Source organism: Mus pahari, chromosome 7 (genome assembly GCF_900095145.1).
Source record: "Mus pahari chromosome 7, PAHARI_EIJ_v1.1, whole genome shotgun sequence".
Classification (NCBI taxonomy): domain Eukaryota; kingdom Metazoa; phylum Chordata; class Mammalia; order Rodentia; family Muridae; genus Mus; species Mus pahari.
Genome location: NC_034596.1, coordinates 69,449,381 through 69,470,353, shown reverse-complemented (window position 1 = coordinate 69,470,353; position 20,973 = coordinate 69,449,381). Strand labels below are relative to the sequence as shown.

Below are 20,973 nucleotides of genomic sequence, written 5' to 3'. Positions count from 1 at the left end.
TATATAGATAATATATCCATATATATAGATAATATATCCATATATATAGATAATATATCCATATATATTATCTACTATGCCTTCAGATACTTCCTCAGACTCCCCACCTTACGAAAGCTTTCCTTTCTTTCCTATCGTAAGCATCCATCTATCTTAATCCCATATGCAAATCCTACTTCACCAAAATAATTTTGTCTTTTTATCCTTATAACATTTTTAAAAGCTTCTTTATACCGTTGAAGCAATAGTATTAACAAGTGAATTTACTATCTGTTGTGAGAATTTTCTCCCTGGGAAAGGGGAGGACTAAGCAATATCTATCTGCTCTTCATAAGTCCCAGTGGCAAAGCAAAGCTCACCCAGAAGACTGGTAAGGGGGTATTGATGGGAGTGCGGGTGACCCAGAAGCAGTAACCCTGACAAGCCTTTACTGAGTATGTATGAGGACATTTTATCGTCAAGTAAACTATATATAATAGGCTACAGCAACCTGGCCATCCCCTCTTTTCTGAAGGAGTATTGACAAGGCCTACTGCTCATTTACATGATCATAAAAACTCTGTTCAGTTTGTTTGTTTAAAGAGGCCATAGTGGGTTAAAAAAATCTTAAAATTCTTAAAATGTATGTGTGTGTGTGTGTTTACTTACATATAAAACACATTTAGAAGACAGACAGTTATTTCTATCTAAGGAAGGATCACTGTCCAATAGGAAAAATGTATCCTTGAAGAAGAGCAATCATCTCTTAAAGTTAATTTATGCCCTCAGCAACAGGGACCATGCTGTAGAACCAGAATTGGGTAAGGATCAAGGTGATAACATCTTGACCAGAATCATATGATTATGTATGTCTTGTCCTTAAAGGTAGGTTTTAGAATTGTATGTTCCAAAAAAAGATTCAATACCATTAGTCATTTTCATAAATATATATGTGAATATAATATATATACTAAAATGCATATGTATTACATTGTAGTATATTAAATTTTCATTTTATTATGAACAAAATTAATTTAGACCAAGTTAAAAACCTTGGTTTACATGAGCTTTTATTGATAAGTCAGTTTGGTACTAAGTATGTGATGTAAAAAACAAACCATAACCACACACTGACAGATGATATACACACAATTATACATAAGATATCATTTAACAAACCAAGATTTTTGAGTATTAGAGTTTGTTGGGATTCTATTTTTATAACTTTTACTGTAAATGGGGAACTTAACAGAGAATTTTTTTTTTTTTTGTAAATCATACTGTTAGATTGGGCAGAAACAAAAAGAAGAAGTCTCAGAAAATTGAGACAATAAAGAAAAAGCTGAGATACCAGATCAGGAAAATATAATAAACTTTTTCCACTCACTAGACGGGCTCAACAGGAAACGGAGCTCACAGAGTCTCGGCAGTGCTGTGGTTTGAGTATGATCTGCCCCCAGGAGGCTCATGTGTTTGAACACTTGGTTCCCAGTTGGTTGCTGTGGTTAAGTAGGTTACAGAACCTTTAGGACGTGAATCCTTGCTAGGAGAAGTAGTCACTGGAGCTGGCTTTGAAGCTCGCTAACCTGGCCCCACTGTCTCTTCTCCCTTTGCTTCCTGTGTCAAGATGAAATGTGATTAGCCTTGTTTCCTGGCTACTAGGCAGCCTCATGGACCAGCTGCCAAACCTTCCTAGTCGTGATGGACTATCCCCCTCTGAAACTGCAAAGCCAAAATAAACCTGGTCTCCTGGAAGCTGCTTCTGTCTGGATGTTCTATCACACCAAAAGGCAAGTACCTAATACAGTCAATGATCTTGAAAGCCTACCAGCAGAATGGTGGCATTTGCACAGTGCATAAGACTGTGGGGAACTAGGCAGAACAACTCAGGGAGCTGTGAAACAAAGGAAATTAACATTTGTGTTATCAGCATCCTATACAGGAAAGGGAAAGCACCTGTTGCCTCAGAAGTAAAAGACAGATGAGGACTATGAACAGGAGAGTTAGTTAGAAGGCTGTGGAAAGAGTTTAGCCTCAAGGCCGCTAAGCATTATGGACTACATCTGTCCTCCAAAACTCTTATATTCAAGCCTTAACCTCCAGAACGTCCAAGTGTAATAATGTGTAAAGAGATCATTTAGAGCCGGGCTGTGGTGGCCCACTTCTGGGCTTGGGAACCACCTGCATCTCCTTGTGGTAGAGATTCTGTCCTGGGTGTGGAGTGCTAACAGACTCCTCACCACCTATAGTCACAAAATATCAATGGCTAGGCTTCTGCACACAACCTCTTCACAGAGAACTGGAGGTAGGAATTTGGAATATCTATCTGTCTGTAAAGAAAATTATTGCCCCTTCCAAAAACCAAGAGCCTGGTCCCCCGTAAAATGTATTCCTGAGTCATAGCCCTCCCTCATTCTCAAATGTGTGTGGACAACCAGATCTAGGTTTTGAGAAGCAGAAGGGAGATTTATTTCAACCACATTTCCATAGGAGAAGAGAGGGGTTCTCAAACGTATGTTCTAAAACCCTTTGGTACTTTGAAATTTTAAAGTTCCCCAAGAACCTCATCATTATGAATTTTCTTTATGCAATTTCACTTTAATTTGATGGGATATAAATTAATGCACAGAAATTAAATAAAGTATATGCAACACTTTAACAGAACCTGATAATCTTTTTTTTTCAAATTCATCTTTTAGACTTTGCATCATGAGGATCATCAAGAAGTTGGGCAGTGAATGAATACTTCAGCTGAATGTCAAATTAAGTGTCTGTCTTAGGGTATCTATCGCTGTGATAGAAATAAAAGCACCTGGAGGAGGTGTCTTCCATCTTAACAATTCTCAAGTCCCACTCCATCACTAAGAGAAGTTGGGGGCAGGAACTCAAGTCAGGAACTCTGAGCTCTGAACTTTCTTAAGGTCACTAGCATCTATATTCAACAGCATATGCATCATAAGTGCACACACATACGGTACACACTACAAGCATACTTACACAAAACAATGATCATGGGAGAAGAAAACACTATAATTAATGCTTCTATTTAAAATCTTGAGCTCGGCACCTTGCGTGGTTTGTTCTAGAGTCTTATATTTCTGAACAGAACATTTGGTCTTCATTTTATATTCCTCACAATAATAGAATTAATCACTTGGTACCCTATTTCTGGATTGGTATTATGAAATTAGCTATAAGCTCTGGGAAGCATCTTGTAGGAAGGGAACAAACAGATATTTATTTAACACCTACTATGTGACAGGAGCTTTGCACCACCTCATTTGCTTCTTGTAGCTCCCAGGAATGCAGTTTACCTGAAATCATCAACCCATTAAATGCCAAAGCCAGAGCTCATAGCTCAGGCACCTTGGAAGTCAAGCAGAGGTCCCTTCTACTGCATCACACCTGACTGAGCTACCCAGGCTTCTGAGATGCCTCAATTACACCATCTGAAAACCCAGTGCCTGGTAGCTTGTGTTTAGACTGTTCTCTCAACATAAACCAGGGGAGTTTTTATGTAGGGTTTGGATAAAAATCATCTTTTAAATCTTAACCTTCACTCCACCATGAGTCAAGCTACAAAGTGTGACTTGCTGCATTCCTAAAATTAGAATCCAAAGAATATCACACTCTGACAATATGAAAATCTATGCTGCTAAAAACTAGACATTGATATCGATTTAAAAAAGAAATCCACTCCAAAGGGATAGCATCCATCCATAACTGCAGCATCCTTCCTAGGAAGGTACCCATGCAGAACTCCATAGTGTGCTTCAGATTCTTCCCTCAGCCACTAAAACAGAGGTTCTCGACCTGTGGGTCGCAACCCTTTGGGTTTAAAAACAAGCTATTCAACAGGGGTCACTGAAGTCCATCAGAGAACAAACTTATTTACACTACAATTCATAACTGTATCAAAATTACAGTTAGGATGTAGCAAAGACATTTTATGGTTGGGAGTCATCACAACATGAGAAACCATTAAAAGGCACAGCATTAGGAAGACTGAGAGCCACTGCCCTAGGAAGAGCTGTCCCTGTCTGGTTTATTGTATAGATAGCCATTGCTAAATGGAATCTCAGGCACGTGTTCATCAATACATGATGCTAAATAGCAGTTAGTGACTAAACGACATAGTAATGACCTAAGAGTAAATGCCGTGCAAACCTACCATATTCAGGAAGAAGCCTAGCCCTCCTAAAGGAGCTGGCCCACTGCTGTTATGAAACATGTAGGACACATTCCATATTCATTTAGAGAGTCAAGTCAGTCATGAAAAAGTGTCAGTGTGTGTACCAACTCCAAATGCCGAGCAGAAATTAAAACAAGTGGGGGTCAGACTCAAATAGCATGAAAATGTGTTCATGCAGATTAACATCCAGGATGGTTTATGACTATAACATCAGCTCGATTAATCGGCTCAGAATATCGTCTCCAGACCTTCCTTACGTTTTCTTCTCAAATTTCATCTTGGTTTAAAAAGCAGAAGTAGGAGCTTGAAAATCAAGGCAAGAGCCGGCAACCTCTCGGACCTTTCCCTCACACTTGTGAAGCCTTAGTCATGCTGAAACCTGAACACATATATCCCACAGCATCAAACTTCCCAGGCCTCTTGATGCTAGAGCATCACACTAACCGTACCTAAAGGCTGCATCTTTCTGAGTGTCACTTAGGTATAAGCCCAGTACAGAAAGGAGGTGTGCACACAGCACACTGACCCCTCAACAGCTAATCTAAGCATGTCTGGACTTGCTTTCTAAACACCTGCATTAATTAGGAGTGTGGCAATGGATGTAACAAGATAGCTTGTGAATACTGAGGCACTCGGGTGCATGGGGGTCCATTATATTTTGGTGACTATAATAAAGAACCAAACCAAAATTAGGAGTCCATAATTTTGAACCTTTCAAAAATTAAACTCTGAAACATTAGTTTAGAATAGCTAGGATACAAATCAATATCCCAAAAAACTTACAGAGAAATTGCAAGAACAAGAGATCGCTCGTCTTAACCAAGCGACATCTTGCTACATTTGCATTAGCCCTTTCTTGCTCATATGACATGCCTACACTTATAAACACACATATCTATTTGTGTTTCCTCAACACACTTGAGATTTAGCTGCAGATATATGCTCCCTCTTCCTAAGTACTTTATCTTCCCCTAACAAGAAGTGCATTCCACTTATAAATGTAATAAAAACATAAAATTTGTGAAATTTGGCATTGATGCTATTCACCTCCTTTATTATCATAATCCATCTTCAACGTGCTTTTGGTTATGGTGTTTCATCACAGCAATAGAAGCCCTAAGGCAAATGGGATACTGAAACACAACACTTTTCTCTACAGCACTGATCTTCCCAAACTAGGGTTTAACCTCAAATCCTTGTTTGCCCTGACTGTCTCCTTAGCATGGATAAAGCCTCTGCAGTCTCCCATGACATTAACATTTACAAATGTGCCTCAGTTAGTGTTTAAATGGCGTCTCCTTGTGATTAGAATCAGGTCGTACATCTTTGGTAAGTCGCACCCTGTCCTTCCCCAGAGCTTCCTATCAGAAGAGCAGGTTGTTGCAATTCTTTATTTAAGATAATGTATCTCAGGTTCCTCCACTATAAAACTACTGTTTTGTTTTTACAACTAGCAAGATATCCGTGGGGAAATTCTCCTAGGGATTTAAGTATTCCACTTGCCTTAGGGTTTCTATGGCTGTGATGAAACACCATAACCAAAAGCACGTTGGAGAAAAAGGGACTTACTTTGCCTATGCTTCTCTATCACCGGTTATCCTCAAAGGAAGTCAGGGCAGGGAGTCAAACAGGGCGGGAACCTGGAAGCAGGAGCCAATCGATGGAGCGGCCATGGAGAGAGGCTACTTTCTGGCTTGCTCTCCATGGCTTGCTCAGAATATGTTCTTATAGAACCCAGGACCAACTCGGGATATCCTATAGACAATGGTCTGGCCCTCCCCCATCAATCACGAATTAAGGTCTCAAGGCAGCATTTTCTCAATTGTGGTTGCCTCCTCTAAGATGATTCTAGCTTATGTCAAGTTGACATAAAGCCAGCAGCACGCTGCTCCCTTTACACACGTGTTCAGGAGCCACAGGTGACTCTTGCTTGAACTGATTTCGCTGTGGTGTTCATTAGAACACAGTGTTTTCTGCAGAAGGCACCACCACCAATGAATTGTCCCAAGTTTCCAGGTCCGCTGTAATTTTCTAACTCTTTGCCTAAAGTTATAGTCGCTATCATTTGTAAATATCTCAATCATTGCTGGGATTGGAGATAGTTTTACTCCATAATGAATTTATTTGCACTCAGGCAACTTTCCTTTAGAGTCTACACATTCTACTAGAACGTGTCAAGCACCCATCTGGCAGTAAAACTCCAACTTTTCCTGCTAGGGCCCTGCATTTACCTCCTCCTGCCCTGGCTCGCTCACTTCCCTCCACACTGAGAGGAGTAGACATTGCTGGTGGAGTTGAAAAGAGAAGGATAAAAGTAGCTGCAGGTTGCTGGGAGGAAAGAGGAGGGGGGAGGAATGACTGCTGGTAGAGACTGCCTGCGGGTTAGCAGCAATCAGCCTCTGAATGGACCCGGCAAAGATGACTCATGATCATCCATGCAATAGACCAGGAACAACCCAAACAATCCAGAGAAACTCCTTAAGATACAAAATACTTATCTGCAACATCTCTAGAGATCCAGCAGCTCAAGAATTTCCCGAGACTTCTGGGGCACGCTTCAATTAGCTATTTCCAACCATTCAAAACATGCCTGCTGTCCTGGAGAATTTACTCTTTTTACTTCTTTTTTTAAAATAATATTCTATTTACTCTTGTACAATTTTATACTTTCATACAATGTGTCTTGAGTGTTTTTCTTTTTTAAAGATTTTTTTTTTAGATTATATCTGCATGTATATGAGGAGGTATTTTCAGAGACCCTCAGAGACCAGACAAGTATTGGACACCCTGGAGCTAGAGTTACAGGTGACTGTGAGCCACCCAAGATGTATGCTGAAAGTTGAACTTAGATCCTTGAGAAGAGCAGAATACACGCTTAACGGAAGTGCAATCTCTCCAGCCCCTTGAGAAAATGTATGCTTAAAGGCAGGTTATAGACACCCCCCATGTGCACTCATGAGCGTGCACATATAAAAAGGCACCTTCAAAACTACCACACAACAGTGATTCAAAAGTAATAAAAAGTATTAATAATGCAGCACATGCCACACAGGACAGACAAATAGAAACTACAAAGTTGGCTTGGAACACAAAATTACCCATTACCTCAAACATGGCTCAAAAGACCTCTGAGGAGCACCATTTACAACGCAAACCCAGGTGCTTAACCATTTCATAATAACTTACTGGAAACCAATTGAAGATCCAACTCCTCTAGAAACTGCCCTTCAATCTATGACTTTGTGTCTGGGCACAGGACAGTCTCTCCGGGTCACATTCTTTTTGTGTGTGCGAAGACTGTTTTCCTGACAAATATATATATATTTTTTAAATATCTCTGTGTCCTACATATACTCACAAGATAGAATCATAGAGAAGCTCCTTTGGGATCCCTTCCAAGAACGACTAGAGTACAACAGGCTGCCCTTTGCCTGGATTCACAGCTGAGTTTTCCCTCAAGGAGAAAAGTAAGGAGGCATGAACCGCGGAACAAAAGCAACCAGCTAACACCAAGGCAGACTGTACCCAGGTTTGATACATCTTAGTGAGGCCATATACACTGCATGATGCTGTTCCCCCTCCCCCTGACTCTCACCTGTCATCCCCTTACCTGAAGAGCTAAAGATAGAAATTCTGTATCATTGGAACTCTTTAATTACCATTTATACAAATAAGGCCAAGTGCAATTGTTTCTTTGTTAATAAAAATCTAAATGTATCACTTCTTCCCCTAGACCCACCTAATGAGTATACTTTTGTCCATAGAAGCAGAACTGAGAACAAAAAAAGGTTGTCTCTAGTAGTTAATTTCTTGCCACCCCCTGATCTACAGAAAGCAGAGAGGGTCCATTGGCGTCGCCACATAAACAAAATGACTGTGAATGAGAGATGAGCGAGTAACCACACACATGTCCATTTCTCTTGCGTGTCCACCACTTATGAGATAGATACCCGTCACTTTCCCGGGTCCGGCAGGCTCACTACGCATGTGTATACACATATCTACACATACATATACTTTTTTTGAAATAGGGTTTGTAACTTGATATCCTCCTGCCTCAGCCGCTCAAGTCCTGGGATTACTGACTTGTGCCCTTACATCCAACAGCCACAGTTTTAAGGTTGAGAACAGGGCCACAAACCCACTACTAAGGGGCTTGGGAGATAAAAATGTGCATCCTCTGTACTGTATGCAAGCTGTGTTCTTGACTGGATGATTATTCGTTTGGAAGAAAAAATAATGAAATTTTGACCCTCACCATCCATCTTTGTCCCCTCTCATCTCTCAAAATTGCCTTATAACTGGTGTCGGTAATCACATGGTACATTCAGTGAATGAAGTCCCTACTGTGTGCTGTGACTATTGCTGAGGACTTTAGATGCTAAGTCTAAGACAAGTATTTTACTCTGCACTCCTTTTGAGGTTCCACTAACAGGTCAAGCTACAGCTACATATAATCAGTTTTCTTAGCGGTAGTCCTAATTTCCAAAAACAGCAGCAAAGACTCCAAGATGTCAACAGCAGGCCATCGGGAAGCCTTGCAACTCTTCCAGTCTTCAGTGTCAACCTTCCTTCTCTGCATGCCCCTTTCATTCGCTATCCATGGCAGCCAGGCAGGGTCTGTGGCTTCAGAGCCCCAGAACAGAGCCCAGTGGGGCCACCCACCAGGAGGAGGGCGTGCCAATCTGACCCAGAACTCCAGGAAAACCTTGAACTCACAGCGCCCCAATACTAGGCTCCCTAAAAACTGACTGTGGGCCTGGAGGCAGTCCCCGAAGGGCTGCGAGGCCCAGCCCCGCTGCCTTCAAGCATCAAGTGTCCCCTCCAGTCCGATGCTGCATCCTTCCTGAGAGGTCCTCGGATCCCCAACCCTCTCCAGTCCTGTCAGCCATAGCAGGTGATGGGCACGGTGACAAGGGCCGGCTCCGGAGATGGGGTACCCGTTTGCTGCCCCCGCGAGCTGGGCACAAAAGCAGGCGCGCGCGGGAGGAGAACTTGCCACCCCGATGCCTTGCCCCCGCCCCCGGGGAACCCCGCACTTACTGTCAGTCGCCATGGTCGCGTCGGGGGGTTGCAGGGCGGCTGCCCGCGGCTGGGGTACCCACGCCGCGCCCGGCCGCGCGCGTTCTCGGCAGGCCCCGCGCGCTCGAGGGCCGCGACGCGCACAGACGCTCCCGCCGCGCGCCCCCGTCGCGCCGCCCCGAGCCCCGTGGTAGCTGCCAGCTGGGTCGCCCCCGCCGGCGTCCCCACACCCTAGCGGAGCCTGGTCAGCGGACCGCCACCGAACCTGCCCTGCCCAGCCCGTAGCATCATCCCTCCCTAAGACAAAGCAGCTAGCAACCTGGCCCGCTCCTCTCCAGGTTTTTTGCCCTCTCTATTCGCCCGCTGAACAAACACTTGGTATCCTGCCTTGCTTTTTTCAATTCATCCGGGCCTGGTGCTTCTTTCCAGCAAATGTCGACCCTGAGCTCCAGCTCAAAGGAGCAAAGCAAGGAGCAGGTGGAGGAGAGAGAAGAAAGAATCACACAGGTGCCTCCTGTGTGTGAGGACCAAGACTCCTCTCATCCTCTTGTTTTGTCTCCAAGGTGAAAATAGAGTCTTGTGTGTAGTAGGCTATCAGATCTCTATTAAGTGAGTTAATGGAGGACTCTAACTGGAAACCTGCGTGAATTAATGAGTTAGTGAATAAATGGCCAATTAACTAATTAGATGTGAACAGGATGGGTGACTAACGAGTGGATAATTGTAAGCCAGACCACAGGCGGCTCCGATGACTTATATTAAAGGACCAGCTCCACGAGAAAGTCAATCAGTATTGCCTCAAGGACCATCGTGGTTAAAAGGACTTTGAAATGAGTCCACCTGTGGGCGTTTGTTCGCAGTACATCTTGTTGAATGCTATAAACCAATTACTGAAAGATCCTTGCTATATTTAGGGACCGGTAGCAAATGAGAAACCACCACCACATGGGGAAGCATCAAGTGGCTCCAAATCCAAGCCTAAGCACAGGAAGCCATTGGTTTTTGTTTCTCATTGTTGTTTGTGCAGGCACGATGCCTTTGGTCCGTTTGAGGCCATTCATTCAACCCAAACAGTAAGGATGCCAATAGGCATCCTCTCAGGCATCGGTGGGCACCAACAGAATTCAGCTGCAAAGCAGAGTCAGAAACCGTCTGGCCAGGTGGGCAAAGAAAGATACCGGGGAACAACAAAAGGGTCCTCTCCATCACAGGATGTAGGTGAGGGAGTCAGCACTGTGCGGGTGAACCGCATCCATTCTGCTGACTGGGGCTTTCATCTTAATCTCTTTATAGCACATGACAGCAGGTTCACGGTTAAGTTATAACAACCTCGGTGGTGGCGGTAAGTCCCCAAACGAAGAAACAGGAGAAGAGCATTAAAAACGCCTCAAGCACTGTGAACCTGTCTGAAGCTCACAAACCTTCAAGTTAAACTATTTTGATCGGCAAGGTGGAGAGGTGGGTTTGGCTCCAAGGGGACAGAACATCTGTGAAGCTCTTGATTCATTAAAGTGCTTTTCTAAGTTATAAAAGGGATAATGATGACCCAAAGCCTGGGTTTCACGAGTGACATGTGCGCAGTAGAACCAAACGTCACCTAGAAAGGGCTGAGAAACTAGTGGACTTCAAAGATTGGAGGTCCTACGTGTGACAACAGCCTCAGAAGGGTTGGCACTAAATGAATGAAGAGAGTGTCAGGAGGGCAGAGTTGATATGAAGTTTATTGCCGTGAGAAAAATGGATGTTCTACAAGAGAGAGATAATCCACACGTCCGAATGTGTCCAAGAAAAAAATACATACTTTTTTTTTTTTTCTGTATAATCAAATTTAGCTTCTGACCCAAATGGCCATTGTTAGGAAGTTTGATTTCATGGAGTCAATTCTATGAATCCAGGTTTGTCTGCAGTAATCCCTTCTCCCACTGAGAGGTTACAAGCAAGTTTGGGAGTAAGCACTGGGTATCATGGAGGTGGACTGAAAGGCATCGGGTACCATCTGTCCTTAGCATAGTATGACCCTTCTGTCTATAGCAGTATCTACCACACAGCCACAGGTCACATGCAGCTAAAGATAGCTCTGAATGTGGTCAAAGACAAAATTGTAAACTGACTTAAAAGTATGAGTGTGTGTGTGTGTGTGTGTGTGTGTGTGTGTGATATTTTTAATCTTGACTTTACAGTTCTTGAGCATGAACTTTGTAGATAATAGCATCACAGTGTCAAAATCTTGGGCACCCCTGGCACACTTTGGAGATCTCACTCACGGGTGGCCACCAGTTACCAGTTCATGCATGGGTCACCCACTTCCAAAGTCCTCACAAGTCTTTTTCTCTTTGACTTTTCCATTGCCCTTGAAGGGAAACACCGGGGTATTTGCCCACACCAATCTGAACAGACAGGAAAGTCTATAGCGTGTCAAGGCTATTCTCATCGACCAGACATCCTTTTTTTAAAAAATGTTCTTATTACATTTCTTTATTAATGTGGGAACATGCCACAGCATGCATGTAGAAGTCAGAGGACAGTATGTGGAGAGTCAGTTCTCCCTTTAACCATGTTGGTCCCAGGGATCAAACTCTGATTGTCACACTTCAGTACAGGGGTCTTTACCTGCTCAGTCATTTCCTGGCCTATAACCACATTTCGAATTTCTCTACCACATGCTGAAAGGACCTTTGCAGAGTGAACCAACGAACAAAACGTGTCCTATGACATGGGATGAGTCTGTCACAGCCTACCTGGACATTCACCACTTCTTGTTTGTGCCACTGCATCAGGAAGTGTGCCTTGTTAGAGTAGGTGTGTCACTGTAGGGGTGGGCAATGAGACCCTCCTCCTAACCTGCAGTCTTAACCTACTACCCTTCAGATGAAGATGTAGAACTCTCAGCAACTTCTGCACCATGCCTACCTGGATGCTGCCATGTTCCCCACCTTTATATGAATGGACTGAACCTCTGAACCTATAAGCCAGCCCCAATTAAATGTTATCCTTATAAGAGTTGCCTTGGTCATGGTATCTCTTCATAGCTATGCAAACAATGATAAAGGCCATTCTTCAAGAGACCAGGAAGTCTCTCTCCTAAAAGGCTGGAAAGCAGACACTTTAACATCCCACATTCTTGCAAATCTGTGTCTTGTAGTTGACCTCAGCTTCTGAAATTAAAAGCCAAGACATGGGCTCTTTTGTCTCTTTACAGAACTTAAGACTAGGGACTGGAGAGATGGCTCGGCCATTAAGAGCACTTATTGATCTTCCAGAGGACCCAAGTTCAGTTCCCAGCACCCACATGGTGACCCTCAACCATCTGCTCTAGGGGATCTGATACATTTGATGCACATACAAATATACAAGAAAACAGTCAGTCATGCATAGATAAAATAAAATAAATGTTTTAGAAACCTTAACACTATAAACTGCAATGTCTAGTAGAGGTGGGAGACTTACCTGATGAGTGAAATTGCACAAGCATGAAAACAATGGTCAGTGCTGAGCTTGGAGTCTAGTGCCCTTACCGAGGGAGAGAGGAGTGACTGAGGGAGTGGCTGGAGGGGGAAGATCCAAATTACAGAAACACAGGGAAGGGCGTGGCGAGCATCCCAGAACTCTCCACAGACAGAGGGACTGGAGAGGAGGAGAGAGGAGAGGAGAGGAGGGAAGGGAAGGAAAGGAGAGGAGAGGGAATATGGGAATATGAGAATATGACCAGGGAACAGAGTAAAGAGGAATCTAATTAGAGGGCAGGGCAAGACGTGGCCCCAAGGACACACCTTCTATGACCTACTTCCTACAGTGAGGCCCCAACATCCCACTTATTCAAGCCTTCAAATGCCATCATTTATGAATCCAGGAAGGGATGAATGTGCTCATTAAGTCGGAGCTCTCATGCCACAATCATCTCTAGAAATGCCCCTACACGTGCCCCCACACACACACACAGGAGCCCCCTCTGGAATTTCTTAATCCAATCATGCTAAAAAGACAAACCATGAAGACGGGCACACAGGTAAGACCGAGAACTCAAGAGACTGAGAACGACTGTAGGCTGTCCTTGTGGGTGCGAGGAGATGGAATGAAAAGAATAAATAGACGAAGGGGATTTCTAGCCAGTAGTGAGAGGCTCTCCTAGAATTAAAGCCTTAAAGCCAAGGAGCAGGGACAGCAAAGTGGCTGTTTAGGAGTCAGTGGAAGCATACAGCCCCTCAGACTCACTGTCCCTGAAGTAGCCAACCACAGAATGCAGGGAGTCGGAGTGGTGAAAGGGGCCACAGTGAAAATGAGCAGGGGCAGAGAGAGACCTTGAGAACCTAGGAGGATAGACTGCAGGGACCGGGATGGGAGAGAGAAGCTTGGGGCAAAGGAAGGGTAGGAGTAAGGGTCTGTACTGCAGCAGGCAATCTCCTTGCTGCCTGGCCTGGTGCACACACACTGGCTGCATAGGCAAGAGGCTCTCTCTGTAAGTTTCAGGATAGCCTGGTCTTCATTGGGAGTTCCAAGCCAGCAAGACCTACACAGCGAGAGAGTGCCTATAAATAAATATTCCTGCTAAGGTAATTTGTAGGGTTCTGAGCTAGGGTTCAGATGTCACCACACACAACGCTTCCATTCAATTCAACTCAGCGGGACAGGTTCTCTGTCCTACGGAATCTCCAGCCATTGATCTACGTCCACTTCCTGTCCAATGAAGGGCAGAGGGCTGTGGTCACTTCAGAGTGAATGTGCCACAGCTTTTGATGGTTGAAATAGCTATCACCTGTCTGTTACAGCCTGTGAAAATAAAGTTATTATAAATATGATTTTTTTTGGGGGGGTCACCTGTTAGCTACTAGCAATCTGGCACAGGAAGAGACAAACTTTGGTTATCTCTTTTGTAAGACTTTACTTTGGGGAGCTGGTGAGACAGCTCAATGGGTTAAGAGCACTGGCTGCCCCTCTAAAGGACCAGGGTTCAATTCTCAGCACCCACATGGCAGCTAACAACCATCCGCAACTCCAGTTCCAGAGGTTCCTGTGCACTCTTCTGGCCTCCATAGGCACTGCATACATGTGATATGTGGACCTTACACTCAGGCTAAAAACCCCATACATGTAAAATAAAATTTTTTAAAAAAAATTAAAGAATTGACTTTTAACTTTCATATAGTCCTCTCTTTGCAAGTCACCAGACTCAAATATTTCATAACATGCAATTAGAACAGATTGTGATATATGGGTTTTTAAAAATACAGCCATTCGGTAATAATATCAGTAGGTTCTGGTTTAACCCTTGCTAATGGGTAGGGGCTGATGGGGTTGAATTCTCATCTAAGTGAAAGGGCCTGGTACAGTCTCCTAAAACTGAGAAACTTCAGGGTCATGGTTGTCTGTCTCCTGATCTAGGATGTCTCTTAGCTGCCAATCTGTATAGGAAAAGCTGTCTCAAGGGGTCTATAGGCATGAGTATGGGTGAGGCAAGGAGAAGGTAGTGTCTGGTAAGGGAATGTGGCAGAAACAGGCCAGAATGGTGGTCCTGCTGTTCACAATTCTGTATGTATAGATCCTGCATTCACTTTCCATGTCTGTCTCTCTTACTCATCTATCTATCTATCTATCTATCTATCTATCTATCTATCTATCTATTTATCTATCTGTAAGTGATAGATAGATATATGAAGATGTGTGTGTGTGTGTGTGTGTGTGTGTGTGTGTGTATCTGAGACAGGGTTTCTTTGTAGCCCTGTCTGTCCTGGAATTAACTCTATAGACCAGGCTGGCCTGGAACTCACAGAGATCTACCTGCCTCTGCTTCCCGAGTGCTGGGATTAAAGGCATGAGCCATGACCTGGCACATCCCATGTCTTAATTAAGAAAAGTCACTTTCTTTGAAACTGCTTTCTAGCAATCATCCAAGAAATAGTCCAAAAATACATGATCAACTCATTTTTAAAGAAAGCATAGCTAAGGGTTGAGGTTTGTGCATAACCCTGCGTGCAGAATAGTTAGCTCGCTGTACAAAACCCTGGGTTTGAGCCCAGCACTCAAAGCAAACCTTCACAGTTATGGAGATAATTCCTCCGTATCTCAGTGAAGAGACTCGCCTGGAGGTGGAGGGGCAGTCGTCGGGCATCCTTAGAAGAAACGCACACAGAGGCCAAGAACATTCTAACAAGTCTAGTTTTCCAAAGGCATTCCAGAACAGCTTTCCCCTAAGGATACACCTCTGACCGCCTGGTCCAGAGCCACCTCAGCAGCTCTTTACGAATGAAGGTTCCTAGACCCCAAACATCTCAAACATACTGGCTTGGAAGCTAATAGTAGGGCTCTACAATCTGCTTATTAAACACATTCCTTCCTGTTTCATTATATCCTGAAGCTGGAGACCCTCTAGCCCAGGCAACAGTGGCTGGTCACAGGGACCCAAACTGCCCGAAGACTTGGAATTCCATAGCTAGTAGTTTCTGCTTTGGTCTTCTCTATAATAAAGAACACTAAGTTCTGAGGATTCAGGCACCTGGAAACAAATTCTGTGCTAACAAAGCTTCTTAATAAATGGCTCTTTTGTCTAATTTTAAAAATCCAGTTACAAAACAGAGTCCAGGGCTGAAGGTTGGGTGGCTAGATCAGCAGTTAAATCACCTGTCACTCTGGCAAAAGGACCAGACTTGGGATCCAAAGTCAATAGAAATCCTGAGTAGACAGGAGGGTGACAGCCAGCCTTTAATTCCTGCCCCAGAGACAGAGACAGGAGAGCCCCAGAGGCTGGCTGAGGACACCAGCCTAAGAGACCCTGCCTCAGAAAATAAAGTGTAACAGTGATCAGGGAAGACTGGTGATCTCAACTGTGGGCTTCCACACAAACACACATGCACATACCTCTACCAATACACATGTGAACATGCATGTACACCATACACATGTACATGAAAAAGCAAGGGGCGGGGAGTCCATTTTGTGTTTTCATTCTCTAGGTAGATGGAGAACTGCTCAGTTTTATAATTGAGTCCTCATATTTGGGCAGAGGATGTAGGGGTCTAGCATGCACCAGACCCTGGGAAATAAAAAAAAAAAAAAGGCCTTATCTTAGTCTGCCTCCGTCCATCTGGGCTGCTCTAGTGGAAAGCCATAACCACGTGGATCTTCCACAAATCTGAACGTTCAGAAAGTGGAAGATGAGTATAAAAGGCTGTTTCCTCATGGTGGGAAGGGTGAGGAGGCTCCCTGGGCCCCTTCTGCAGGGCACTGCTCCCTTTCACAGAGGGGCCTCCCGCCCTCGTGACCCTGTCACTATGCAGAGGTCCCCACCTCTGAATAGCATTGCTGTACTTGGGGGGCGGACATAGTTGCTTTCTTTTCTTCAGGTGAGATATCACCAACTCTCTGTTAAAGTACTTGTCTATTTTAGCTAAAATACTAAGATACAACTTTTTAAAAGCTGGGTCTTGTTTAAGGGATAATGCACACATGAGAGGCATGTGCTTCTTCTGTGTAACATGGAAAATGCACTTTATTGTTGTTATTCCTGTTTGGCCCAAGAGAGCTAAATAACTGTAACGGGAAGCGTAAGGTGTAAAACACTAATCTGCAATATTAACAAATTTCAAGCTAGAAGCTCTGTGGAGTCAGCCCTTCATTCTTAGTGCTGGCCTCTACTTCTTTACATCCCCCCTCCATGTCTGGACCTCATGCACCACCTCTCACTGGCCCAGTTTCTTCCTCAACTTCATCCCAATGAAAATGAGCTGTGGCTGGGTGTGACTTCCCACTCAGCCCTCCTAATGGCAGAATTCAGAGGGTGAAACCCCTGTTGTCGCTCACTGCTACAGACGGTGCCGTTTGCTACTCCCTCTTTGGAACTGCACTGCTTTGGCTCTGTAACACTGATTTTTCTGAAGTTCCTTCCAAACTTAATGATCAACAGGCATCCTCGATCTCGGTAGTGGACCTTACATAAAGACCCAGCCTGTCTGCTTTCTTAGTGATTGTCTTCTTTTCTCAAAATGAAACCAATTTTTGGCAAACCTTGGGCAACATTCTCTGTGATTTTGACTTATATGGTTTGTTGAGAGACAGGCTGATCTGGGACTTCCCCTGAGGCCTTAGTGTATGGAAAAGGAACTTTATTTGTTGTCTAAACTCAGGTACATGCTGAGCAAAGCCAGTGATGGTCTGAGGTCAGGGCCTCCAGAGAGCTAAGGGTTCAGATTCTAGGAACTCAGTTTTTCTCCTTTTCTTTTAGAGCTGTGGGTATTAACCCTGAGACTACTACGCACGTGTTCTGTGACACACTTGCGATACCCTGTGCTGCTTCTGTGTAACATGGAATAGCTCTCTGCCGCCTTTGTTCCATTTGATAACTTTCTGCTGACTCTGTCAGCCCCTGCAAACAGTATATAAGATGCTGTACTTAACATGGTCGACATTTGACATAGCTTATGCAAGATCCCTTGACGACAGACAGACAGACAGACAGACAGGCAAGACTAGACTGACTGACTTTAGAGGTGCCAAAAGAATAGCATTTCTGGTGTACAGTAAACACAGACATCCAGTGTTCCTAATGGGAAGCATCAAATAAGGCCCCATTCGGGTCCAGAGATGAGGACTACATACAGACCAACAAGGCTGACTTGCTGAGTTTCAGCTATTGCAAAGATCAGACAGGGGATGTAAAACACCTCTGCTTGAATCTTTTAATGAAATATAGAAAAATGATCACAGAACACTATCAAAGATACCTCATTAATAAAGCTCTCAAAAATAAAAACAAATTTTTAAATATAAATTGAAATTTTATTTTTACTTTATATTATTTTAATATTATTTTGTTATATTTATATTAAAATATAAAAATATGTAAAATACAAATTTAAAACTAAGTGGCTAGAACTACGACCCTGCTGGACCTGGCCCCTCCCTCTGGTGCCACAAGTTCTGGGCTCGACAAGGTCTTACAGGAAGCCCACACCTGCCCTGTCTCATTTCCTGTGGTTATCCAGACAGCACAAGGTTAGAATTCTCTGCTCACTTTATTAATGTTAATATCAGGGAAAAAAAAAGAATAAATCCACCAAAGAATAAAACAAAATGAAATTCTGTAATACAGCCCCAAGGAGACAGTCTACACTCCCATTTCCTCTCCAAAGCAATTAAATCCTAATTACGCAGACCCAGAAACATTACAGAGACATTTGTTCTAGCGCTGTAGACTGCAGTCATGGGAATAAATCATATTTGTAAATCTAAGAAAACACATGGAAAAAATAACAGAGTTATTCACTGATAGCACATACATATAGATCACTTCGCTGGTAATAAAAGGTTTTGTTACACACTGAAGACAAATTAAATCTTTTGATTGGTTCCTATCAAATTGCAAACAAGATGATTTTCTAGATCTACTGTGTTTTTTAAAAGACAGGGTATTTCATTCTTTAATACAATACACAAAGTATCTTCTTGCACCATTAGTGGAAGGAAACAGTTGAAGTTTACAAAGACAGTGAAGTTCAGTTAACTATGTTTTCTGGGTTTAAAACATTCACTGGTGAAGCCCTTGACAGCCTAATAATGCTGCCAAGGGAAGCAATGCACCAAGGGCACCGCAGGAAACTAAGACAAACCAGCCCCCTAAAACCTTCAACAAAGGGTTAGCAACTTCTGAAGCTCCAGCAAAATTCACATCACTGAAAGTTACATTTACATCAACAACTCCGATCATCGCCTTCTCTCAAAGGTTGAAGCTGACGGGATACTCTAATTCTCTGGTAATAAGGTTTGCTTTCTACCACTGCGATAATGATCATGATCAAAAGCAACCTGGAAGAAAGGGTTTATGTCATCTTAAGAACTAGCCTTCTTTCTCTGGTTATCAGCAGGGTTGGAAATCCCTGAAAAGAGCCACCAGCAACAGCACCCCAAACCTGAGTATAAATTCTCCTCATCTCTCTGGCATCACACAGTGATTCTAGGGCTAATAAGTGGCTGACATCACAAAGTACCAAGCAGAGTTTTCAGCGGCTTCAGACTCATGGAGCTCCTGAGTACAAAGTTCAAATCCCTGCTAGGATATATTCTTGTGACAAATACTTTGTGTTCCAGTAAAAGTGCCATACTTCAAAAAAGTGACAACGGAGTGTGGTGGCACATACCTTTAATCCTGGAGCTGGACACAGATGGGTCTCTGTTTCAGGATAGCCTGGCCTACCAGCAAGTTCCAGAACAGCATTTTTGTAGACAGACAGACAGACAGACAGACAGAGGGACCCTGTCTCAACGCCCACCCCACCAACTACACAGAGACAAATGGTTAGAGAAGGTGACACAGGAGCCATTTCAATGAAGATGGAAACCCATGAAAAGGACAAGGAGAAATCAGAACTAAGAATCGGTGCTTCCAGATTAAAACTCATTGGAGAAAATCAAAAGCAGATTGAATACAAGAGAAGGAAAGATCGTGAACTTGAAATCAAAAGGCACTCTGAGGCAATGAAGAAGTATTCTGGAGAAAACAAAATATGACCCAAGAGACAGTACAAAGTAATTATGAGACACAGCTGAAGTCCCGGAGAGAGAAGCAAGTGAGGAGAGTGCAGAATGCATCAAGGGTTAGAAAAACCAGCCACACCAGCCATGTATCAAACTGAATAACAACAAGGACTGCAGACAGCCAGGGAGGGACTGGAGGAACTTCTGGTAGAGCATGTGCTTAGTATATGTAAGGCCATGGGTCCCACCATCAAATACACAGACAGACAGACAGATAAAAATATAACACAAAGAAGAAAAGATTGCAGTACACGAGGGACTGGAGGAACAAATTCTAATTTCCTGCCAGAGACAAAGCAGGCTGATGATGATGGAGTGAAAAAAAGTCTTGCAAGTGCTGACAGAAGGGTGGGGGTGGGGGGAACCTGTTTAACTAGAATCTTAACTCTTGCAAAAACAATTTCATACACACATGAAGATATTTTTTCAGACAAACAAAATATGATAGAACTGGTCTGCAACGGTGCTGAGCTTCAAGAAATCAATGTTAATTTCTTCAGAGTGAAAACGAACCATCTGAGATCTATTCCTGATGGTTTTCACAGAGGAAAAGAGAGCGGTGGGTATGGTTTATGGGAGTAAACACAGGACTGTTGAAAACAGGATAGTTAGGCTAGGTGGCAGTCTGCAGTCCCACCTACTTGGGAAAGTGAGACAGGATAGAAGATTCAAGACCTGCCTCTGCTACACAGTAACTCCCAAGTCCAGCATGGGCCACTTGCCAACTATAACAAAGGAGAGGGTGTAAAACATTCACTGGGGAAGCCTTTGCCAGTCTATTAATGTGTTACAGTATATACAGCCCCAAATTATTACAGGTGGCATAAATTAGTAAATGCCAGAGCAAACCCAGCCTGCCCCAGAGCTGAGGTCCTTCACCACTCTGCACTGTGACTTATCTGTGAAGGGAATAGCTGTGTCCCTTTGACTACATCCTGAAGGTACAAGGCTGACACTGCATTTTGTCAAACCACGACTGCACTGAGAAACCTGTGAGACTGTAAAGGCCTGCCCTCTGACCTTCGCTGAGGAAAGCTGCCACAGAGGGGTCCTCCTGTCATCTGCCATGTCCTCTGGGACATGGGACACAACTGAATTTGGATCTCCACTGTAGCTAAGAGCATCGTTTGGTGTAAAGGACGTCTATAGCTCTTTCCCAAGCCCTTGAGGAAGCGGTCTCTGATGGGTGCCTTACTTATTTATCCATCATCTTTCAGTAAGCTCCCAGCACTTACCACAGTGGGAGGATGCTTTTG

The 20,973-nt window shown here is 43.6% G+C and overlaps 1 protein-coding gene across 1 annotated transcript in view; it reads right to left on the bottom strand.

Moving 5' to 3' along the window:
• The window catches only part of Syt16 (synaptotagmin 16), a 255,859-nt gene extending 246,536 nt beyond the window's left edge, over window positions 1-9,323 (bottom strand). Inside the window, exon 1 of the mRNA XM_021201939.2 lies at window positions 9,215-9,323. Coding sequence (XP_021057598.1) covers window positions 9,215-9,227 — 13 coding nt within the window. The 5' untranslated portion in view covers window positions 9,228-9,323. The remainder of the gene's footprint in view (window positions 1-9,214) is intronic.
• Window positions 9,324-20,973: the final 11,650 nt, after the last annotated feature.